The following is a 25,444-nucleotide window of genomic DNA, read 5'->3' as shown; positions in this document are numbered from 1 at the left end:
GGCAGCGCAGCCCTGAGACACTCACCACCGCATCGCTGTCGTATAGCTCCACCACCACTAAGGGCGGGGATTCTGCCAACTCCTTCTGGTCTCCGTGCAGCACCAGGTCATTGAACAGGAGCATCTGGTTCCAGGTGGGGGACAGGGTCTGGGGAATGACCTGTAAGGTAGGGCCAAGAGAAAAGCCAACGCTCATTTGCTTTGATCGAGTTGGAGGGGGCTCTGGGAAGGGTAAAGAGGACACATCCTTATCATCATTGCTCACTTGTTCAACATTCAAGCAACAAAGGAAATTAACATACTACTAAGTACCGGATGCTAGGCAGGCAGAGTCCCTGCTCTGAAGGAGCTTACCTAAGTTTCCTGAGTAGTACCCCATCTGATTGCCACCTGATTTGCAAGCATGAGTGTAAGCGAGTGAAAGTCACTTAGTTGTGTCTGGCTCTTTGCAACACCATGGACTGTAGCCTGCCAGGCTCCTCTGTCCTTGGAATTCTCCAGGCAAGAATACTGGAGTGGATTGCCATTTCCTTCTTCAGGGCATCTTCTCTACCCAGGGATTGAACCCGGTCTCCTGCTTTGCAGGAGGACTCTTTACCATCTGAGCCACCAGAGAAGGCATTTGCAAGCATAATTCCAGCTTAATCCTCACTTCCATCATGACACCAGCTACCTTTCATTGAGCATGTACTGTGTGTTGACTGTGGTGCATCACATACACTGTCTTGTGCAAACTTCCCAGCAATTCTGGGAGGTGGAAACAGAAACCAATGCTCACTTGTCCAGAGTGAGCACGTGGCAGAACCAGGATTTAACCTGGATCCTTTGGCCCAAACTGCTAACTTCATCCATCCTCACCAAGTAAATGCTAATATCATCTCCATTTGGTTGTTGTTGTGCTGTCATGTCCAGTTCTTTGTAACCCCATGTCCACCAGGCTCCTCTGTCCATGGAATTTTCCAAGCAAAAATACTGAAGTGGATTGCCATTTGATCTTCCCAACTCAGGGATCAAACCTATGTCTCTTGCATCTCCTACACTGGCAGGCAGATACTTTTACCATTGTGCCACCTGGGGAGCCCAGTGAAAGCCTAAACTGAGAATGAGGGAGATTTAGTGATGCTTCATTTGTTAACAAATAAAATTGCATCATCAAATACTCAAAAGCAGATTCTCAAGTTAATATTCCAGTGGAATTCTACAGCTATTGGCTACTTAATTTGACTAGGGTCTTCAAAATAATCCTCACCATTTTGCATGACATCATTCTTTCCTCCATAGCAAATTGCGACAATGGAAATTAGCTGCACCCATTATGCAGATGGAAAACCAAAGGACAACCAAACTACATAATTTGTCCAGAACCATGAATGTCTCACCTAGAAGTGGCTCAGAGCTCCCCGCCAGGCCATTCAAGGAGTACCTTTAGAAGGTAGGATGTGATGGACTTGCATCCTCTATTTTACTGGCTGTTTAGAAACATGCCAGTTTCACAGAGCTAGAAGCTAAGGCTGCTTGCAAGATGGGTGGACTTTGCAACTAGGCAAAACCTGTCGTATTCATATGTTAGTACTGGAAAGAGGCCACAGTCACAGCCTCCCAGGCTGTGCAGGCAAATGGTCGATTTCATAGCATAATGCAGACCACATAGCGGCTGCTGGGTCCTGAGGAAATTTCCACTGTGCGCCACTCTCTCCAGGAGGGATTAGAGAGCTCTGGCCTGAACTAACTAACTGCTTAGGCTCCAAGGTCCAAATAAAACTGTCATCTCAGAGTTTTACGTCAAGAACAATTTCAAGTCACGGCTTTAAATCATTTGCACTGTGATCACGAAATAATATTTTTATTGCTCTTTTTTATGTGAGCCATAAAAATATCACGCATTCCACAACTTCCTTCCTTCCTTGCTTTTTTGCCTTTGGAGTATTTTATGCCTCTCACACAGTGAGGTTTTGAACATTACATTCCAGAGAAAATCTTAATTCTTTGGACAGGAAAAGAATGGCTTCCACCAACTCACGAACAGAAGTTACGGCATTGCAATGCTAAGTTCCCCTGTGAAGGTGACTGACATCACAATAACCATGTGTGTTCAGGTTGCTTTTGAAAATAAAAATGTGATCATTTTTGCAGGCTGCCCCCAAGAGTGTGATACTGAAGCAATTTATGATTCTCACGGCATCTTTCCTACAGAAATGCTCTGATGGCTTCCTTGGCACTTGGGGCTATAATTGCCACTTGGTAAGATTCCAGAGGCTAGCATTCCATCCTTCATTCATTATATATCTATTCCTTCAAAGTGCTGGCACAGTGTTCGGTATCACATGGCATCCTGTGCTGAGCGGGTGTTCGACAGCTACTTGCATGAACTAATGAGTGGGTATTGGCTTGTCCCGTGAGTGGAAGGACATGTGGCCACCTTTGAGAGGTACTGAAAGGCTCACCTGAGCAAAAGCACATTCTCCCACTTTGTAACCGGGAAGGGTTAAATTTAAATTTACACTGGATCTGCTTCTTTGACTTTAATCCTTTTTTGTTATTATAAACATACATAATGGCTTGCTTCAGGGACATAACCTGAGTACTGCACCTGCCAAGGACTCCAAGGAAATGAAACTAACACATCGCCCTGCCTGAGGCTTGACAGTCTAGGGGATATTTGCAAGGACTGAACAGTCTTTTTACTTTGTTTCCTTGCCTCTCCCCATCTCTGATCCATAAAAGAACCCGGCAACCAGGCCCTGACAAGAGGGTTATTTTGAGGTGATAGCTGCCATCTTCTCATCAGCTGGCTCATCGATTAAAGTCTCTTCCCTGCCTCAACCCCTCATCTCTAGGATTCACTAGCCTGTCATGCAGTGAGCAGAGCCAGCTTGAACTCCATAACAACTTCTCTGCCAAGGCGAGCACAACTCACCTCATGTCCTCGGGGCTTCCTTCAGAGGTTATGCTTTAAAAACTGGTTCAATGACATTGCTGGAGAGATTCTAGTAACACTTAAGTTTAACGCAGGAGGAGAAGGGGACAACAGAGGATGAGATGGTTGGATGGCATCACTGACTCGATGGACATGAGTTTGAGCAAGCTCCGGGAGTTGGTGATGGACAGGGGAGTCTGGCGTGCTGCAGTCCATGGGGTTGCAGAGAGTCAGACATAACTGAATGATTGAATTGAACTGAAGTTTAACTCTTTGAAGAAGGAGTGAGATGTCATGGATGGAGTATGGCTTTAGTCTCAGAAATGCCCCTGGAATGGAGCCCTGGTTTCACCATCTGCCTAAGTCCTGCTTAGGCAGGTGATTCAACCCCTCTGAACCTTAGCCTCACTCACTTCAATGGAGTTAGTACCTACCTTGCAGAGTTGTTATGACCATTGTCTAAGATAAAGTGTATTAAGTGTCTGGCATACAGTAGGTACTCAATAAGTGCTTATTGCCCACCCCAATCAACCCCAGCCACACACATTTACAAATGAGTGAACATTTATTGAATACCTACCACATGCCAGTCTTGGTCACTGGATAACTCATGTCTAATAAGAGACCACCTGTGTCCTCAGGACTCAGCATCCACCTGATTGAAATCTCAGCTTCCATGCTCCCCACCTGCTAAGATCCCTGTCCTTCTATTCCAAGCTCCATCTTAGCCACGCAATCTCCCTCCTCTTCTATCCCCAAAGTCTTTCTCTTCGGGAGCTGTCATTCATTTCCTTTACTCTATCACCACAAGATTTCTAAGTTCCACATCCTTGGTGGTGTCTGGAATAACTGGATTCCCTTTCTGAATTATTTTGTACCATTAAATCACATATAAGGGGCTTCCCATGTGGTGCAGTAGTAAAAAATCAGCCTCCCAATGTAGGAGATGTAAGAGATGTGAGTTTGACCCCTGGGTTGGGAAGGTCACTTATAAAGGACTGGCTGCAGAACCCACCCTTCAGAGTCAGTTCTCCTTAAGCAACACATTCAAGACACGTGCTTCCAGATGAATGGTGGACCAGCTCAGCTATGACTGTCAGGCCCCCCAGTTCAGCCTTCTCCACCTTGAAGAATGCATGAGCTGGGCAAGTCACACAAAGACCAGTCCCACGGAGGCAGCACACATTGAAACAGGAGAGGAATCTAGAACCCTTTCTTACCAAAATGGAAGCAGAGTGGTTAAGCAAAATGACTTTGGAATTGGACCAACTTGGATAGCCATCTTGGCTCCACAGGTGTTAGTTGCTCAGTTGTGTCTGACTCTTTGTGATCCCATGGACTGTAGCCCACCAGGCTCCTCTGTCCATGGGATTCTCCAGGTAAGAATACTGGAGTGGGTTGCCATGCCCTTCTCCAGGAGATCTTACCAACCCAGGGATCGAACCCAGGTCTCCAACATTGTGGGCAGATAGTTTACTGTCTGAACCACCTGAGAAGCCAAAGTGAAAGTTGCTCAGTTGTGTCTGACTCTTTGTGACCCCATGGACTACCTTGACCCAGGGATCAAACCCAGGTCTCCCACATTGCAGGCAGATTCTTTACCAGTTGAACTCCCAGTGTAACTTGGCTCTACCATCTTCTATTAATAATTAAAGAGTCTCCAAGCCTTACCTTCCCCATCTGCAGATGAAGGACACTAACAATATCTTAAACCTTTGGGCTGCAGTTAGATGTAGAAAAAAATGCATATAAAATGCTTAGCATTGTGCTTGGCACAGATGTAGTTTTCAATAAATGACAGCTATTATTATTATTAATAAAAATTAGGTACTTGGTTCAAAAGTATGAAGGCAAAGTCCAGGATTCAACAGAACCTGCTTTCCCTTTCAAATGATTATTTGATAAATAAATGTCATCTGTCCCTTTGGGAAAAGAAGTGAAAGTGTTAGTGACTCAGTCATGTCCAACTCTTTGCAATCCCATGGACTATAGCCTGCCAGGCACCTCTGTCCATGGGGATTCTCAGGCAAGAATACTGGAGTGGGTAGACACTTCCTACTCCAGGGGATCTTCCTGAGCCAGGATTTGAACCTGTGTCTCCTGCATTGCAGGCAGATTCTTTATTGTCTGAGCCACCAGGGAAGCCCTTTGAGATGTGAGTCTAAATCAAATGAAGAGACTTTACAGAGATGCAAAATAGAAGGAGAATTACACATCAGCTGAGGGAATTCACTCAAACTCCCTGCCTCCCCCCACCCCCAGCCCTGAGATCACCTCTGAGAACCTGGAACTCCAAGCTATGCAGGCAGAGACAGCTTCCAGGGGGCCTCCTTTTGAGAATCTCCCTTGCTTCTGGTGGCAAGCCTCAATGGCCATATTAACAAGCAGTTACCCAGGAACTGTTATAAACAAGACACTGTCCTGGGTGATGCACCCTCTGGGAGGCAAATACAATTCCAACATCCCTATTTTACAGAAACAAATACAGAAATGAAGAAACAGGACAAAGAGGATTTTGCTTAAGGTCACACAGCTCATAAATGGAAGGGCTCAGGCTTGAACCCAGGCACTAGGGCTCTCAGTTCAGTTGCATGGTCATGTCTGACTCTTTGAGACCCCATGGACTGCAGCACACCAGGCTTCCCTGTCCATCACCAACTCCCGGAGCTTGCTCAAACTCATGTCCAACGAGTCAGTGATGCCATCCAACCATCTCATCCTCTCTTGTCCCCTTCTCCTCCTGCGTTTAATCAAGGACTTTAGAGTCTATGCTCCTAATCGCCACACTACGTATTGTCTCTCAAAACACAGGGAAGAGAAAGGAGTCTGAAATCTTCAGGTTTTCATGATTACTCACTAAATGAGGATGAAATCACCTTCCTTCTTAGGTCTCCCCTGACTTCCCTTTTAGGCAGAACCAATCCCTCTCTCCATGTGGCTCTTGGGGCCCAGTACCATGGGTTTAACACAGTGCAGCCAACTCATCTGCCAAAGGACGGCCCAGCCCCACACCCGATCCTACACTGTGCAAGCTCAGAGTCTGGTGCCCCAGCTCCTCTGAGTCCAGCCTGGGAGATGGCACAGAGCAAGCACTCCTCACTCCTCTGGTGCTGGTGAAATGGACAAGATGCTAGTTCATAGGATAATCTCAGTCTGCGTCATAAATAAAAACACAGTCTCCCAGGTTACGGCCTCAACTTGGGGAGAAATGTCAGCCCTCTTAATACAAGCCAATGGAATGGCCACTACTCATTAATCTCTTTGTACACTTAACTTTTTGCTTCTTCTCAACAGTCCTATTTTAAGAGGATGAATGGAGGTTTAGTGAATAAAGGCAGCTGGAGAGTAGATGAAATAGAATGTAAGCTCAGGGCTCTCTGTGCCCTAATTCTGTCTTAACTCCCAGAGTTAGGCAAAGCCTTTATTGAGCTCCCTTCCCTCAAACCAGTGAATCCTCAGAGAATAGAGTAAACCCTTACAGAACACGATCTCATGAGAAAAGCAGCCTGTTGGACATGTGCTGATTAGGGCCTCTTCTCACATGTCAGTACTCAGTTCACAGGAAAGGAAGAATTCAGAGGAAACAGGTATAGATCTATCTCCTTGAATCCTCATAGCATCCATCAGGAAGCAGTATTTTCTAAAGGGAGACACTGAATTGCGGAGGGGTTAAAAGTGTGCCAAGACCTCCAACTGGAAATACAAAGTCTGGAGCTTCCTGACCACAAAGCAGGAAAGCTTTCCTCCCCACCGAGACCCCTCAGTAGAGGCTACTGCACAAGCCTCGTGCAGATTGCACTGTTTTTTCATTCGTTCATTCCCACTGTGATGGGCATTGCACCCATCACTCCAGGAGTGCTCAGGATGCCAGCTCCCTTCCCTTCTCATTCCTCTTTCCTCCCCCAATCTGCCTTTGCTTCGAGTACTTGACCTCTTAGCTTTAGAGCAACCCATCATATTGGATCAGTAGATCTTCCCCATGTCTGTCCTTCCTTGCATCCCTGTTTTTGGGTCTAAAATACCTACACATCTAAAGACAAGTATTTGCAATGTGCCCTGTTTTTTGTTTTTTTTTTTTCTCTTTTCTTTCCTGGGGCCTGCTGTGGCTCAGCAGTGGGCTGCAAGGAGCAAGCAGGTGAGCTTCCCTGGTTACCTTGGTGGTCTGGCAGTGGGAAAGGAACGTGACCTTAGCAAAAGGGTCTGAGAGTCCGTTGCTGTCGGCTGCAATGAGGCCCCGGGCTTGGTACATGTGAGCTCTCAGCTGAAAGACATGCCGATCTGTGGACAAATAATGGGAAGGGGTGTATATTAGCGGGCTTCTTAGGAATGGTGAGTGTGAGTGGGTGGGTGCATCCAGAGACAGATGAGGGAGACCGCGGGTACTGACAGCCGCTGAAACCGAAATGGTCACAGGGAAGATGAGGGAAGAGGTCGTGGTCGTGGGTACTTTGGCGACAGGCATTCTCCTTGCTGCTTTCACCACATTTTGGGATTTAATCTTCATAACAACTCGTGAAATACACATCAGTGTCTTCAATTTCTACATGAGGGAAATGGCTCACAGAGGCTAAGATCCATTTCCAAGCTTGCACAGCTAATGCCAGAGCCCGGATTTCACTTCTGTCAGGTTACAAAGTCCAAACCTCTTTCTGAAATATCACGGTTTTTGAATCTCTATGCAAAATGGAAAGAGATTCACAGGTATATTAATAGAAAACAAACTTGTGGTTGCCAAAGAGGAGAGGGACAGAGGGAGGGACAAATAAGGGCCATGGGATGAATACAAGCTACTAAGTGTAAAATAGATAAGCAACAGGATATATTGTGCAGCACAAGGAATTATAGCCATATTATCTTACAATAACATAATGGAATATAATTCAGCAAAAACACTCAATCATTATGCTGTACACCTAATGATATAATATTGTAAATCAGCTATACTTCAACTAAAAATTAAAGTGCCATATTTTACCTCTTAGTAATTCTCCTGTTTCCACTGGTGCAGGTGTGTGTGTGTGTGTGTGTGTGTGTGTGTGTGTGTGTGTGTGTGTGTGTGTGTGTAAGAGAGGGATGGTTCCACAAGTTGTCTTTGCTTCCATAAACTCAATAAGGGAGGGGAATTTGGGGGAGAATGAGTACATACATGTGTATGGCTGAATCCCTTTGCCGTCCGCCTGAAACTATCACTGTTAATTGGCTATGCATAAGTGCGTGCTAAGTTGCCTTAGTTGTGTCGGACTCTTTGTGAACCTATGGACTGTAGCCCACCAGGCTCCTCTGCCCATGGGATTCTCCAGGTAAGAATACTGGAGTGGGTTGCCATGCCCTCTTCCAGGGGATCTTCCCAACCCAAGGACTGAATCCATGTCTCTTATGTCTCCCGCATTGGCAGACAAGTTCTTTACCACTAGTGCCACTTGGGAAGCCCAATAGTCCAATACAAAATAAAAAGCTTTTAAAAACTAAACTCAACAAAGCCTTGAGCCATCCATCCACCCATTCAGCCAGCCAATAGCATTGTGAGTGCCTACAGTGTACCAGGTATAGTTCTGGCCTCTGAGGATTCTGAAGCAGCTAAAAGAGCCCCCACCCTTGGGGAGCTCCAGGGAGGAGACAGACGATAAGCCACGTACATCAGTTCTAGTGACAGGAGCCGGGGCTGAGTGTCCTGCAGGAGATATGGGCAGAGGACGTGGGAGGTGAAAGGCAGGAGTGAGCACACCTGCTTTATGGGATGGGCGGCAGAGAGAGGGCTGCAGGCAGGGGGCGGGCAGACCAGGGGACGGTGGGGGAACCCCAAGGAGGGGGTGACTTAATCATACTCCTTGGTCCATGAACTTAAGGATCCTTGACACATGGCCTCTCTTGTTTTTTATATTCATTTGTTCCCTTTAACTCTCTTATACAACAGAGCTCCTTAAAAGGGACGGTAAACAAAGAAATGTTCAGCGGATGGTTTAGGAATTCCCTGATTGGGGTATGTCAAGAGAGAGCCCACGTGTTCCTTAATAGGCAACATCAGTGGGCACATCTCTCAGCTGGGAGTGAACCTGAAATGGCTCATCCCTGAGAACGTCCACCAGCTCCCCCCGAAGTGCCTAAACCCCAGAATGTTAGCAGAACTCCCAATGCAGTCACACAGACAGGACACTGCACAACTCCAGGAGGCGACATGGACTTAGTCTAGGTTTTTGTTTTCCTGAAACCTTGAGTCTTACCAGCTCTGTTCCTTAGACTAGTAAAGTCGGCTTCCTCTTTGCTTTCATACTTGGTCCACCGCTGGGCTATGGCTCACTTTCCACGTGTGGTTATTAAAGACACGTCTGATGGCCCCCTCAGAGGGCCAGGATCACCTCTCACTCGGCTCTACATCCCCTCACTAGTTCTCCCACCATGCCTTCTATATGCAGGGGCAAACTAATTATTGGTATTATTGGTTGAGTGGATATGTTCTGAAGCATTAAATGAATGAAGAGACCAAATTCTCCAGGAGGTGTGGAAGGTGGCCAAAGCCATCAATGTCAAGGCACAGCAGAGAGAATTTATTAGTTCATCCTGTGAAAAGAACATGCTTCAGAGGATCAGGAAGGTTTGGGAAAAATCTCTCCTCTCCTCTGAATTGTACATAGCTGGGACAGCAAATATGTCCAGGTACTTTGGGTCTCTAGAGATAGTGTCTATAAAAATAAAAAGATAACTTGATGTAGATGTTTTCACCCAAAGATGAAAACTCTCTAAAGAAAGATGGGAAGCAATGGAAAGAAAGAAGAATTTGGAGATAGGTTACTAGCTGGGTAAGTGAAAATGTTACTCACTCAGTCAGGGCCAACTCTTTGCGACCCCATGTACTATAGCCCGCCATGCTCCTCTGTCCATGGGATTTTCCAGGCAAGAATACTGGAGTGGGTTGCTATTTCCTCCTCCAGGGGATCTTCCCAAACCAGGGGTTGAACCCCTGTCTCCTGTGTCTCCTACGTTGGCAGCAGATTCCTTACCTCTGAGCCACCTGGGAAGCCCTTGCCACTGAACAGTACAGTTAAATGTGATAAAAAATCGTGTTTTATATTATATGACTTTCACCACAATAAAAAAATGGAAAAGAATTATGTGAAAATGTAAACATGATGGCACTCATTGAAAATATCTATATAGAAGAAGGGATTACATAAACCATGCTGAATTTCTAAAAGTAGCCAAGTAAAGAACCAAAGTAGAGAAACATGAGTGACCCCAATGATACCAGTTCCTATTGGGTCATTACTGGAAAACGTAGATGCCTGTTCTTTTTGGGTCAAAACCCCAATGCCATGCAAAAGGAAATCTGCTTTAATTCCACAGATCCTATAAGCACAAGAACTTAACTGATGTTTCTTTAAACGACATCGTTTGCTTAAAATACAAGCTAAATCTGTATCGTCCACCTACAAAGAAACTCATATTACACTTTATTAACAGAAACATGTTTACTCCAGATATGCTTAAAGACTTCATTGCTTCTAAATGGACATTGGAAGGTCAGAAAGAAAATTTAGATATTGTATTAAAAGAGGCAAGTAAGTTGATCCTGTGCAAGCAACTCATGCATGTCACCCCTCCTTACTGTTTTCTCAGAAGCCCACCAGAGACAGCTCACGACCCTCTTGGCCCAGCGGGCATCATACCTTGGTAGAGCAGGTTGGCCGGTGGTGGATGGGCGCCAGCGCCTTGGGAGGACATTTCTGCTTCATAGCCTGCTGGCAAGTTGTTCAAAATGGCACTAGAGTGTTTGGTGGAGCCCAGCCACAGGTACACGTCAATTTTTGCTTGTACCGACCAACCAGCCGGCCGTTTTCCAGGAAGCTGGGGAAAGGTTACAAGGAAGATTGCCTCATTAGTAGGAACCAAATTGGCCTCATTCTTTGAGCTCCTTCCCTATCAAAATGAGACCAATGGCCCTAGTTGGCACAACACGTGATTTTAGAGAAGAACCCAGGTTTAATGGGCCCTGAAGCTTAAACAGGCCTTGCATGAAGCACTTCCAAGCCCTGGATCATTTAAACCTAACCGGTAGGTGTAGTTATTGCCTCTATTTTAGAGATAAGGAAACTCAGGCTCAGAAAGGCTAACTATAATAACTTCCTAAGATAATACAGCTCTTTTTTTTTTTAACTGAAAGAGTATTCATTTTGCTGAAAATCTTCAATGTCTTAGTCACCACACATCAACAGACTTAGCAAAGCTCTTTGTATCCATCATTGGTTTATGCATCATTCATGAAGAAAGTGCCCTTGATCCAATTAACTGACTAGCTGATCTGAATCTTTTGGGTTACTCAGGTAAGCCATTTCTAGCAGCTGAGATCACTCAGCTTTTCAGTGACAGAGCCAGGACTCGAATCAGAGGAGACGAAATCAGATCTGGGCTCTGGACCGTGAACCCACACAGCCTGCCTCTCCCCACACTGAGCTGAAATCTCCCTTCCCAGAGCTTCCAATAGCCCAGAATTTCAGCCATAACCTCTGCCTCTTTGCTTCATTCAGAAGAACTCAGACACTCATTCCATAGGTCAGGCCCCTGTGGGTTTGTAGGAACCTGCCTGCTTTATCACACCCTTTCTACCTGGCTGGACACCTCTCCTTCCTTCACCCCTTCTTCACACAGTGTGATTTCAAATTCCCTCACTACCCTGTCTTCCCTCTTTTGAATGTACTCAGATTTGTATAATATTTATATTTATGTTTGTTTGAATTTGTATGCTTATGTGTGTACTAGTTTGAGTGGTGTGTACACACAATATACATGTTGTGGAAGGGTGCATGTGTGCTCAACATGCAAAGAACACAGCTCAATGTAGAGTGGCTTCTCTATTTCTCCGCCACAGGGATTAGGGGATCCCTTGGGTCGGGAACCTCCTGGAGAAAGAAATGGCAACCTCCCGCTAGTATTCCTGCCTGTAGACTCCCATGGACAGAGGAGCCTGGCGGGCTACAGTCCATGAGGTGGCAAAGAGTCAGACATGACTGAGTGACTAAACCATCACCAACATCCCATCTAGGGAGTCCCAGGCCCCGGACTGCCTTCAGTATTTCCAGCCAGGCTTGCATTCTGAAAGTGGCCACCTCTCTAGACTGTGTTGACTCTTCTAAGTGCCTCTTCTGTTTCTCAGGCATTCCCATCAATACACACTTCCCCTTTCTTCTGTACCACTTCCTTCCCCTCAAGAGTCACAAAATCCCACTAGGAGAGGCTACCACTCGCTCTGACAATTTCCCAGGCACTCATGGAAAGTCCCAGAACCTAAATTGCACCTGGTTGTTCGCCTGCCTTCCTATCTTTCTCTGTGAGTTTCCCCAGGAAGATTCTAAGCAACCCAATTCAGTAACTGCCACCAAGTGTCACCAGACCTTGCAGAGGGAGCAGGGCCAGAGGGGCATCACAAAGACTGAGACACAGCCCTGGGTCTCTCTTCCAAGAGCTCACGTCTAGACAAGGAGGCTGCCCTGCATTCACTTACTCATATACAAAGTCAAGTGTACGTCTCCAAGAGAGAAGATGCCATTGGACCAGAGAAGCAGCAGCAGGTATTTCCACCCTTTCTTTAAGACTCTCATATTCCATACTTTGTATGGTGACATATCATAACTAGACTTAGCATAGTGACCATTTTGAAATGTACGGAAAGATCAAATCATTACGTCATGTAACAGAGGCTAGCATAGTATTATAGGTCAATTATACTTCAAAAACAAACAGAGAAAAAGAGATTAGGACTTCCTTGGTGGCATAGTGGATAAGAATCTGCCTGCCAATGCAGGGGACACAGGTTCGATCCCTGGTCTGGGAAGATTCCACAGGCCTCAGAGCAACTGAGTGCAAAAGCCACAACTACTGAGCCCGCTTGCTGTAACTCCTGAAGCCCATGTGCCTAGAGCCTGTTCTCCACAACACGAGAAACCACTTCATTGAGAAGTCTGTGCAAAGCAATGAAGACCCTGCACAGTCAAATAAATACATATGTACACAATAAAAAAAAAGAAAAAGACACCAGATTTATGGTTACCAGAGGCAAGGGGTATGTGAGGGGGATTGAATGAAGGTGAAAGGATACAAACTTCCAGTTAAAGATAAATTAATACTAGGGATGTAATGTATAACATGATAAATACAATGAACAGTACTGCTGTGTTACATAAGAAAAAGTTAAGAGAATAAATCATAAGAATTTTCGTCACAGAAAGAAATTTTTTTATTTCTTTAATTCTGTATCTGTATGAGGTGATAGATGTTCACTAAACTTATTGTGATAATCATTTCAAGATATATGTAAGTCAAATCATTATGCTGTATGCCTTAAACTTGTACAGTGCTCTATGTCAATTATAGCTCAATAAAACTGGGAGGAAAAAAAGACTCACATATTCCAGTGGGTTTTAATAAGTACTTTGGGGATGGATCATAGAGAAAGCATCCCAGGAAGAGGAAAGTGCCTGAACAAAGCTACAAGGGCAGGAACTAAGAGTGGTGCTAAGGGCTGACATTTGCTGAGTGCTTGCTCTATGCCAGGGATGGATCTGCTGAAAGCTTTCAGCAAAGAAAGAGCTGGGGGGTTCAGGATGGAAAACACATGTAAATCCATGGCTGATTCATGTCAATGTATGGCAAAAACCACTACAATATTGTAAAGTAATTAGCCTCCAACTAATAAAAGTAAATGGGGGAAAAAAAAAAGAAAGAGCTGGAACAGAGAATGACACAGACGAGGCTATAGGATCCTGCAGAGTATATGAAGGAGTTTAGATTTTATTCTTTAGGGAGTGGGATGTCATTGTTTATCCAGCTTCAAAAAGACAAATAAGGTCATTTTGCTGTCAGTAAAGAGAACCATAATTGCAACTCAGAATTTTTAAAATTATAAGGCAAATAACTCTCCATTCACCACTTCTACAATAATAATTGTTATTGTTGCTTGACTCTTTGCGACCCCATGGTCTGTAGCCCGCCAGGCTCCTCTGTCCGTGGGATTTCCCAGTCAAGAATACAGGAGAGGGTTGTCATTTCCTTCTCCAGGGGATCTTCCTGACCCAGGGATCAAACCTGCATCTCTTACAGAGCAGGCAGATTCTTTACCACTGAGCCACCAGGGAAGCCCACAGTAATGATGATAATAGTTAAAATGTGCTAAGCACTTGTTCAACAAACAGCTATTGAGAGCCTGCGGTTATTTTGTTGTCATAAAAGCAACAAAAATATCTGCCATTTGGATCCATCACAGGCCTTCCATTCACAACAGCAGGATTTCTGTCATATCACAGTGATGTCCTCAATGCCTAAAAGAGTCCTTTGTACCCAGGAAGCACTCAGTAAATATTTGTTGAATTCTCTGTTTCTTGGTCTAATGATAATATTTTACATATGCTGAGCACTCACATTGTCCCAGGCCCTGGTTGAATGTTCCTACACACAGAAGGTCCTACTCAGTTCAGTTCAGTCGCTCAGTCGTGTCTGACTCTTTGCGACCCCATGAATTGCAGCACACCAGGCCTCCCTGTCCATCACCAACTCCCGGAGTTTACTCAAACTCATGCCCATCGAGTCGGTGATGCTATCCAGCCATCTCATCCTCTGTTGCCCCCTTCTCCTCCTGCCCCCAATCCCTCCCAGCATCAGGGTCTTTTCCAATGAGTCAACTCTTCGCATGAGGTGGCCAAAGTATTGGAGTTTCAGCTTCAGCATCAGTCCTCATTACTTGCATACTATTAACAAGCCATAGGTTATCATTCATCTTCATGATGACTATAAAACAAATTCTTTCATGCTGTGTATTTTAAAGATGAGGAAGTGAAGGTTCAGAGAGGTTAAGACAATTGTCCAACATCACAGAACAAGGCAGGAATAGAGCCAAGACTTAACCCTGCTCCACCTGGTTCCAGAGCCCATCCTCTTAGCCCTCCTCCAATACTGATATGCGTATCCATGCATGTGAGTTGCTTGGACATCTGGTAGAAAGCAAATTCTGACTCCGAAGATGTGGGGTAGGATTTGAGATTCTGCATTTCTCCCTATTAGTGCCGATCCTGCTGATCTATGGACCACTGTCCCAAAGAGTAGCAAGACTCTTCATTTACTGTATTGCATTGCCTCAAGCCAGACTGATATCTCTTGCTTCTTAAAAGAAAACCACGAAACATCCTACATCTTTGCTGCTCTGTAAACAACCTGTATGTGTGAATCATGGTTAGAACCTAACACTCAGCCAATATCTTGTGCTGTTATACAAGGACCATGGCTGTGTGCCTAAATTTTCTAGGTTACACATCTTTTTAAAAATTCCCTGGTGGCTCAGCGGTAAAGAATCCACCTGCCAATCCAGGAGACACGGGTTTAGTCCCTGGTCTGGGGAGATCCCACATGTCATGGAGCAACTGTGCCTGTGCTCCACAACCTCTGAGCCAGTGCTCTGGAGCCCAAGAGCCACGACCACGGGAACTACGGAAGGCCGTTGGTAGTGCCCTAAAGCCCATGCCCTGCACCAAGAGAGGCCGCCACAATGAGAAGGCGATGCACCACAACTAGAGAGAAGCCCCGATCTCCGCAGCTAGAGAAAAGCTCACACGGCAACAAAGGCTCTTCCCTGGTGGCTCAGACGGTAAAGAATTCACCTGCAATGCGGGAGACCTGGGTCCGATTCCTGGGTTGGGAAGATCCCCTGGAGAAAGAAATGGCAACCCACTCCAGTATTCTTGCTTGTATAACCCCAAGGACAAAGGAGCCTGGCAGGCTACAGTCCATGGAATCGCAGAGTCAGACACGACTTAGCACAACAATGACCCAGCAAAGCCAAAAACTAACTAAACACATAAATTTTTAAAAATACACACATTGAACTTGCTTGCAAGACAATGCAGTCTCTCACTTAGGAATCCAAGTTGTAACTCATGCAACATCACTGAGCACCTTCGAAGGTACTCATAGAAGCAACACCCCACGTTTAATTTCATGTGCATTTCCAGCCTGAGCTGTGTCTTCCCTACTCCCCTTCCCCAATCTCTTTTCTCTCATGTGCTCCCGAAGTCTGACCAACCAAAGCAACTTCTTTCCTTTAAATAGCTTGGCAAGGCAGGGAGGGAAAGAAAAAAAAACAAACAGAAAAATATGATCACCAATGTGTACAAGTTTTGCAAGACAGAATGCTAAAGTCTGAGCTTCTCTCATAACCCACCCACCTCCCTCCAGGGTCCTGGTGAAAAGCCAACTGGCTCACAAAGAAGGGTAATCATGGCCAGTCAGAAAAAGGGAAGAAGGATGGTCATTCACACAAACTGTGTTGAAGTTAGTCCATCAGTATTAATAAGAGAAAGAAGTGTCTGCTTTGTAAAGACTTCACTCTGTGGCAGGACCCGTCAGGGTGTCTGCAGCCACCACTTTCTGCTGCATCCTGGGAAAAGCATCACCAGCTCAATGGACATGAATTTGAGCAAACTCCAGGAGATGGTAAAAGACAGGGAATCCTGGCATGCTGCAGTCCATAGGGTCACAAGAGTCCAACATGACTGAGAGGCTGAACAACAATAAAGGAAAAGATAAATGGAAAGCTAGAGGCCTGAAAAGAAGAGATGGGACTCAGAGCTGTGGAGCAGAAGCCAGGATAGAGGTGGAAACGAGACTAAGAGGTGGACTCGGCATTGACACGTGTCCCAGGGAGAAAAGAAAAAGAACATTGGGCGCCCCCCTCTGGCAAGTGCATCCAGCTCCTCTCATAGGAAAAGCCTGCTTTGGGTAATGAGTGTCCTTTCCTGAGACTGAAGCGGGAGAACAACTCTGGGTGGTGGATTGGGCTGAGCTCTGCAAATTCTGTCCCAGCATTTTTAATAGCATTGTGAATATTAAATTAGGGAGAAAGAAAGATCTTGGAACAGGAACCATGGAACCCTGGCGGCCTTTCCAGATTTACTGTTCCCTAGCTATGTCTTCAGATGACACAGTTTTGTTTCCTCTTAATTAATATTCCCCCAACTCGGCTCAGTGTTCTTGCCAGGGATGGCGGAGCCTGGTGGGCTGCCGTCTATGGAGTTGCACAGAGTCAGACACGACTGAAGTGACTTAGCAGCAGCAGCAGCAGCAGCAACTCGGGCTCAGGCCTTCCCAGGTGGCTCAGTGGTAAAGAACCCGCCTGCCAATGCAAGAGATGCAAGAAATGCGGGTTTGATCCCTGGGTCGGGAAGATCCCCTGGAGAAGGAGATGACAACCCATTCTGGTATTCTTGCCTAGAAAATCCCATGGACAGAAGAGCCTGGAGGGCTACATCCATGGGGTTGCAAAGAGTTGAACACAACTGAAGCAACTTGGCACGCATGCACACAAGCCTTTGGGTCCACTCGTTCTCCATGTTTGTTGCTCAAGTCCAATTCCGGGAAAGAAATTTCTTTGTAGTAGAACTAAAATACCCAAGGTCTCCAGGAAAGCCTTAAATCTTGATTTAAAGACAGTAGAATCTATCCAGAGATTGTGCCTGTAACCCACGAAGGGTGCAGGGACCCAAGATGAAAAGACTGTCATACTTCTACAATGTAAAGCCATCAGGAATCCTGAACTAGTTCTGTGGAATATCAGCCTCTCCTCTTGTAATTTTCTTTGCCATCTATTTTAAAGATATAGATGAACTTGTGAGATGATGCTGTGGATAAATTACCCAAGAGAAAAAGTAGAGAGGAAACTAACAGAAAAATGTTCATTCTTCCCAGTAATCAAAGAAGTAAAATTTAAATAACCTTTAGGGTACATCCACTAGATTTAAAGCAAAAAAAAAAAAAAAAAAAAAAAGGAAAAAATATTAGGATGGTCTACTTAAACATAACTTGAATCAAGAGGGGGCAAAATGTTCTAGCTGTCCTCGGATTTTTCAAAATCTTAGGTTTGAGTCATAAATCTGGACACATACTAGGAATTCTGCATAACCCAGGAAAAACAGAGATTTCCTGTCTTTGAGTCAAAAATAGTACAGACTTACTTTGAGGAAATGAGTTTTGATCTTCCCGCAGTGTTGACCCATCTGGCCCCTGATGGGGGAATAGAGCAGGTCCTTGGCGGCGATGCGGGCATACGCCACCCTCTTGTTGTTGCTCAGCATCCAGATGAAGACGTCAGGGATGGTGTGCTGTGGCTGTCAGGGCAGAGGGGGTGGGTGTGATAGGTGGGCATTTACATGGGCATTTCCAGGGTTCTCCTGTCCCGAAACAACCCCCTTCTGCAAAAGTTCTGCGACTTAAACCATCTGGGTACTGAGAGACCTGTGCAACCAAGCAAGTTAAGTGTGGCTTCTTTAAGAAAGTCTTAGGTCATGGAAACCCCATATGCCAAACTGCTCATCACACTTTGACCATACACAAGTCAGACCCATGACTCCGCATCTTTGCTCGCCTACTTTTCTCCATCTGCAGAACACTTTCTACACTTTCCCATGGAATTTTTTCTTTGCACTCTTGTAAGCACAATTTAGTTTCAAGCGGTGGACATCCTAGGAGTCCGGTAACATATCCAGAACATTCAGATGAAAAAACAAAAACAAAAAGCCATGAATGTCCTTGGATGTCTTTCCATCTTCAGGAAGGAAAAACAATTTTACAAGGGACTTTATACCTCAAATATGATTGTTAAGTATTTTCACTCCATTTTAGGCGTTTATTCAGGAGAAACTGCACTAAATTGCATGGAAAATTAGACTTTAAAGTTGAGCTAATCAAGATAAGAATTGCAGAATTCCCTGCCAAGAGACCCATTACATTGAGAATGTTTGAAATGCACATTTCTGAGCCAACATAGCTTTCAAAACTAAAGGGAGGTGTATTGTCCTAAACTAGCTTTTGACATCCTTGGACTGTAAGTAGATGCTCTTTCTAACCCCATAACCTCGATTGCAATTGGTACCCTTTCTCTCTTGACATGGAAACAGGGAACTCATCGGAAGGGTTTGCAGCCACAGCATCGGTTAGTCACAGTCCTGTTTCAAACATTCTGGGTGTTTATTAAAATTCCTGCATTCCAAAGTGACTGTCTTAGGGTTTTTCTATGCTTCCTGGGAATGATTGATTTGCAGCAAGAAAAACAACTTTCAAGAACAACAGAAGCCATAAATCTCCCCAAAACCTTCCTCCAGGAAACCTGGTTTTTATAACAGAAGCAAATATGAGGACTTTGTAAAGCTCATTCTAGTTGTCACCAGAAGATTAGAAGATATTACTTACAACTAATTTTTTTCCCCTTTTCCTGCTCTTTTTTTTCCTTTTTTTTAAGCTTAAACCTTTTTCGATATTGGGGTATAGCTGATTAACAATGGCTTACAACTAACTTTAAAATGAGAAGATTCATTTTAACTTTTACTGAACATCAGCTTCAATTTCAGTTTTCGTAGTTGAAAATCTACCAAAGTTCTTGTGCTTATTTTGACTTTTCTTGGGCCTACTAAGAACTGTGGTTTTTTCTGTTTGTTTTTGTTTTAGGAACGTGCTTTTTATTTCTGCTGACTACTCAGGCTTCGTTAAAAAAAATCCATAAAATCATACATGTCTGACTTAATTTAAAAACCTCCCTTCTCACCCTTGAAGCGAATACTGCCTCCTCAGCTCAGCAGAACTTGAGAGAAAAGACAGCTCCATCTTTCATCCTTAGCAAACATTCAAACCCCGGAAGACATATTCAGTCTAATCTTCCAAATGAGCTTTGCCCGTAGAGTTGATTACCTCATCCACAAGAAAGCGGATTTTTTCCACAAAGTTTTGGGCTGTCTGGATCATTTCTTCAAGAGATAACTTTTTCTTCTGCTGCTGAGTGAGCCCCTTGGCCTCCTTGGCTATCGCCTCCTAAAACAAAACAAGAGTCAGTGTAGATCTTTCCAGAAATCTGATTAAGAAGCACAGTCAAAGTACTTGTAAGCTCCACACTGAGCCCCTCACGAGGGCAGTTTCAGGGTCTGCACACTGCCTATTAAAAGAAAAAGGTGGCTCAGACAGTAAAGAATCTGCCTACAATGCAAGAGACCTGGTTTTGATCCCTGGGGTGGGAAGATCCCCTGGAGGAGGGCATGACAACCCACTCCAATATTCTTGCCTGGAGAATACCACGGCCAGACGAGTCTGGCGGGTTACAGTCTATGGGGTCACGGAGTCAGATCTGACGGAGCCACTTTCACTTTCTTTCACTTCAGGAATATGGAGAGAGTAAATATTATTTCACCTTCATTTGACAGATGAGAAGCTGAGGCCCAGAGAAGTCAGTGTCTGATGGGGTTCCTGGCACATGGCAGGAGTTAAATAAATGTTTGTGGAGTGAACAGACGAGTCAATAAATTGGGGACAAGCACCAAGAACTTACAGCACCCAGGGCCTGGCTCCTAGGAAGCCCCTGATAAGAGGACCTGAATACCTGCAGTGGCCCAGGCGCTCCCAGGAGCCAAGGCCTAGGACAGGGGAAAGATACAAGTTTTCCTTCCCTGAGACTTCGACAGTTGGCGAGGTGAAAGCAGTACATGCAAATAACTAAACCGTGTAAAACATCAAGGGACTGGAGGGGCCAAAGCCAGGTTTTATGAATAATATTAAATGTGATATTTTAGCTGAGTCTTTAAAAATACATTGAATTCATCAGTTGATTAAAAAAAGGACAGTCCAGAAAAAAAAAAAAAGACAGTTCAGATGAAAAGAACAACTACATATGAAGACACATAATCAGGAAGGATTCAAAGTCAGTGCTGCATGGATATATAGGAAGGGCGAAATGGGAGCTAGGATCGGGACACGCGGCTGGGCCCAGATGCTGGGCGGCTCTGTACGGCATGCACAGAGGAGTTCGGCCTTTATCTTCTGAACAACTGCGCTATTGTTGTTCGGTCCCTAAGTCATGTCTGATTCTCTGTGACCCCGTGGACTATAGCCCCCCCAGGCACCTCTGTCCTCCACTGTTTCCCAGAGTTTGCTCAAATTCATGTTCATCAGCACAGTGATGCTCTCTAACCATCTCATCCTCTGCTGCCCACTTCTCCTCCTGCCTTCAGTCTTTCCCAGCATCAGGGTCTTTTCCAGTGAGTCAGCTCTTCACATCAGGTGGCCAAAGTATTGGAGCAACTGAGAGACTTCAGTGATATTTTCATGAAGAGCGATATAAGCGAGTTTGTGTTTTGGAGACCACTCTGGAAGGTGGACTGGAGGAAGATGATTGCAATAGTCCAGGCCAGAGATGCTAAGGCCAGAGATGTTAGGCAGTGGTTCAGGGGATGAAGAATAGAGTAAAGGCCAGAGTCTTTAAAGGCCAGGGACTCGACCTGGTCTGGGGTCAAACTGACCATTTAGGGTGAGGTATAGGGTTCAAAGCTGATTCTTAGGCTTCTGACTGGAGCAACAAGGGAGGCTGGTGGTGCCAGTATAGGATGGGGAACAAGCTTAGGTGGGAAGATAATGGGCTGAGTGGGGTATGTTGGGTCAGAGGGGCAATGAGGCAGCAGTTGACGTGTCCACTAGGAGGCTGGAAACACAGGCGTGGAGATGAGGAAAGAGCCGAGCCACTACAAAGTACTGACATGGTGGGCTTGTTCAGGATAAGGACTGTTGGAGACAGAAAACGAGAGAACTCGGTGGGTGATACATAGGGGATGGATATTTCAGAGGCAGGAAGGGCAGTCACAGGTACTGAGGAAGAAAGGAGTAGGAAGAAGATTTTATATATGGTGGGAATCCGGTCTCCCTGGGAGTAGGGGAGAGCACAAACCATTTATTATTTTGGAAAGAAGGATGAGTCAAGTGTTCAGAGACTCAGGGTTTAGTCTCTGGAGTATAGTTAACTAGCTATGACCTTAAAAAAAAAAAAAGTCGGTTCATCTCTCCAGGCCCCATTCACATCTTTAAAATGTCCCTGGTTTTTTTGTAAACTGGAGGATAACTACTTTATCCCTCCCACCCCACCCCACCATCCCACCCCTCTAGGTCATCACCAAGCACCAAGCTGAGCTCCCTAACACTGAGGAATTTCATTTTGCAGAATTATCATGACTTCATACAAGACGCTCCTTGGTGCCATGGCTGGAACTGAAGTTTCAAAGAGAGATACTCATGGTCTGACTTGGCCTGGCAATTTCCAGCTGTCACTCATTCAACAAGGACTGAGCAACTCTCAGGCACCCAGTACTGTGCAGGGTTCACAGGATGCAGAGAGGGACCAGCCACCACCCTACCCTTTCCTCAGGAGTGCTCACAGTTTTTCATACAATTCATAAAGGGAGGACATCGAGGAGAGGAAGCCTAGTTATTTCTTTTTGTCTCTCAGCTCAGGAGGCAGAAGGTTAGGTGCAAGAGTCCACAGCCTCTGACAAGAAACAATGCCAAAAAATGAACAAGCCCTATATCAGAATAGAATGTAGCACTGGTGGGCTTCTAGCTCATTCTTATAAACATTCAATACATGCTAGCTCTTCTCCAGCACACTCATCTGTTCATTTCCTTCCCACTCATTCCTCTATATCACACAAACATATAACCTTTAGAACCTTATCCTCATGTGGTCTATGACCTATGCTTCATCTACGAGGCTTATTTTTAAAGCACATGTTTTAGTGCTCCCCAAGTATAAATAGATTTTCACATACCAGCTCCTGCCAACAGAGCGTAAGTCGTTTCTTATCTAAATTGGTTTGGTTTAACATCTTGGGCTTCTTTTCTGCTTCAGAGATAAAGGTGCTGGAAGAGAAGAAAAACAATTTTCAAATCTACTTAGTGAAAATTCATTTTTATAATTCCAGAGATTTGCAAGTATACTTTCTACAATGCAATGACAAAGTTGATGAAACCATGAAACCAAGGTATTTTTTATTAGGATTAAGCAATGATGTACTAATGTTTCTTTTCTTTATTTAAAAAATTTAGTTATTTATTTGTCTGTGCTGGGTCTTAGTTGTGGCATCTAGTTCCCTGACTAGGGATCAAACCCGGGTACCCTACATTGGGAGTTTGGAGTTTTAACCACTGGACCACCAGGGAAGTCCCTGTAATGTTTCTGAGAGACAAATGAGAATGGGAATTGATGCCCAGGTCCCACATTGATTTGAGGAATACTTGTTTTTCCACTTTCTTTTGGTATATGACTAATGTGATGGCTATACAAGTTCATAAGAGCAAACACAAAATAATGCAGTTGTTTTGCAATTCTTTTATTTTACAAATTTAACACACTCCAAAAGGTTCCTAAAAAGTTGTATGTCAAGCAAATATTTTAGTTTCAAAACTGGGCTATGCCCTCATATTTTTAAAAACATACAAAGGACTGAACAGTAACACTTTTGAGAGATGAAGTTAAAAATGTGCTCAGTAAAAAAAGGTTATGAATGTGATGAGTTAGAAATGGAGTTGGGCTGGGAAGATCCAGAGGAATCGGGTGGAGAGGGAGGTGGGATGGGAGACCGGGATGGGGAATTCGTGTAACTCTATGGCTGATTCACATCAATGTATGACAAAACCCACTGAAAAATAAAAAAAAAAGAAAAGAAAAAAAAATAAATAAATAAAATGTGTATCATTTTAAAAGTCAAAAAAAAAAAAAAGAAGAAATGGCTTTAAACATGGGAAAATAAGATATTGCCCTTATCAGCAATAATTTAAATGCAAATTAAAATTGATGCCATTTTCACTTATTAAAAACTGGATAGTATTCAAGATTGATAATATTCGAGAGGAAAAAATCACTCTCCTCTATTACGCTAGGAGAGTGTTAATTATTATAATGTTTAGGAGGTAATTTGACAGCACTTATCAATATCTAAATGTCCATATAATTTGATCCAAAATTATACTAGAATTCTACCCTTTAAAAATAACTGAAAGTTCTCGCAAAAAAGATATTTATACAGTAATGTTTATTGTAGCACCATTTACAGTAGCAAAATAAATCAGAACAAAAATATCAGGGACTAGTTAAATACTACATGATACATATCACATGACTCAACAGTGGGGAAAACCATTAGTTACCACTGTAGAAAGATGCTGGTGATACACTGTTGAGTGAAAAAGCAAGCTGCTGAACAAAGTGTGCAATATTTGTAAAGAAATAGAGCATTTTTATGAATGTGTACATTTGCAAATGCACAGGAAAAAAACCAGAAAGACCAATCAAACTCTGCTCTCTGAGTAGGATTGGAGAGAGAACTGAGAACATTTTTACCCTACCCATCCTGCATTTTGTTATCGTTGTGAGACGAGCATGTAGTACTTTTGTGATGAAAAGAATCAATTACAAAGGAACAAAACGGGGGTAAGATGCCAAACCTCCAAGCTCGGGGTCCCACATAGAAGCTCTGACTGGTGGCAGCTGGAAGCTTCGCCAGAAATTCTCTTTGGGCATTCATATCAGTCATTGCATTTTCTCTTAATTTTTTAAGAAGAATAAAAGGATTCCATTTTGAGGAAGGAGTCTTGTTGTCACATGTCTACCTTTCTTTCCTAGAGGCAGAAGGAATCCATTCCACTCCCAGGATGGATCAGCTCTAAGAAATATGATGGATGCTTCTAATCTCTCTCCCTTCCACACAGGGGGAGAAATAGCTTATCTTCCCCTCAGAAGGGAGTAGATGACTTTGGCTCATGACTCTGATGTTCCTCATCTTTCAGGCCCAGTCCACCGTGGACTGTGGGCAGGCGCCTCACTTCCACACGGCAGGTGGTCTGGCCCTTCTAGGGGAAAGCCCCAAAGTCAAGCTGCTCAACCTCCAACAGGTTGGGGGGGAACTACAAAGCCTCCTTGACCTCAGGTCCAAACTGCTTTCTCAAACCCCAATTTACCAAACTTAAAACAAACGTCTGATCTCTGTCTGACCCTCATGTATATTTTTTCAGTTGGTTTTAAACTTGCAGAAAAGAAAGAGGGATGATTATTACATCAAGCAACCTCCTAGTAAAGAAAAATTTTCCAGCTATTAGTTTGCCCACAATTTCTAAAAATGATCATGAAGCTTTTAAAAGATGCTTCAAGGGAATTGCAGGTGGCACTTAGCTTACAGCAGGAGTAGCACTGATTCATATTGCTTCTATGAAAAACAGAAGAGAAATCAAGATAGAAAAAACACATAGTTATTTCTCTGCTTTCTTCCTTTTTTAAAAAAAGTAAAAATGCTTGGGTAGTTGAGAGATTAGGAAAGAAAACTTACAAAGCAAAACACAGGAATTTAGCTATCTGCTGTCTATTTGTTTTTTTCTTTCCATCAAATGAAATGCCACTCCTTTTCCATTCATTCTATTGTGACAAATTCTCACTGTTGCTCGAGTATCAACTGATTCATTTCAAGAGTTAGTCCAAGTTGTTTTCTTGTAAGGGAGGCAGCCTCTAAGATGGTTCCCATGAGCCCCACCTCCTGCTATTCTTGCCATCATATAATTCCTCCCCTTTGAATATGCCTTAGTCCCAGGGATTGGTTTCTGACAGAACCCATCAAGACTGATGGGATGTCACGTCCAGGACTAGATTATAAAAGACCATGATGTCCATCTTACTGGTGCGTCCTCTCTCAC

The 25,444-nt window shown here is 44.2% G+C and overlaps 1 protein-coding gene across 1 annotated transcript in view; it reads right to left on the bottom strand.

Annotated features, from left to right (window-relative positions):
- FER1L6 (fer-1 like family member 6) overlaps positions 1 to 25,444 on the bottom strand; it is a 128,202-nt gene that overhangs the window by 61,565 nt on the left and 41,193 nt on the right. The window contains exons 16-21 of the mRNA XM_065902806.1: positions 22,531 to 22,621; positions 19,637 to 19,756; positions 17,908 to 18,060; positions 10,582 to 10,759; positions 7,071 to 7,195; positions 26 to 160 (exon numbers count right to left, since the gene is read on the bottom strand). Coding sequence (XP_065758878.1) covers positions 26 to 160; positions 7,071 to 7,195; positions 10,582 to 10,759; positions 17,908 to 18,060; positions 19,637 to 19,756; positions 22,531 to 22,621 — 802 coding nt within the window. The remainder of the gene's footprint in view (positions 1 to 25; positions 161 to 7,070; positions 7,196 to 10,581; positions 10,760 to 17,907; positions 18,061 to 19,636; positions 19,757 to 22,530; positions 22,622 to 25,444) is intronic.

Source organism: Muntiacus reevesi, chromosome 12 (genome assembly GCF_963930625.1).
Source record: "Muntiacus reevesi chromosome 12, mMunRee1.1, whole genome shotgun sequence".
In the NCBI taxonomy this organism is placed as follows: Eukaryota; Metazoa; Chordata; class Mammalia; order Artiodactyla; family Cervidae; genus Muntiacus; species Muntiacus reevesi.
This window is presented reverse-complemented; position numbering and strand designations above follow the sequence as displayed.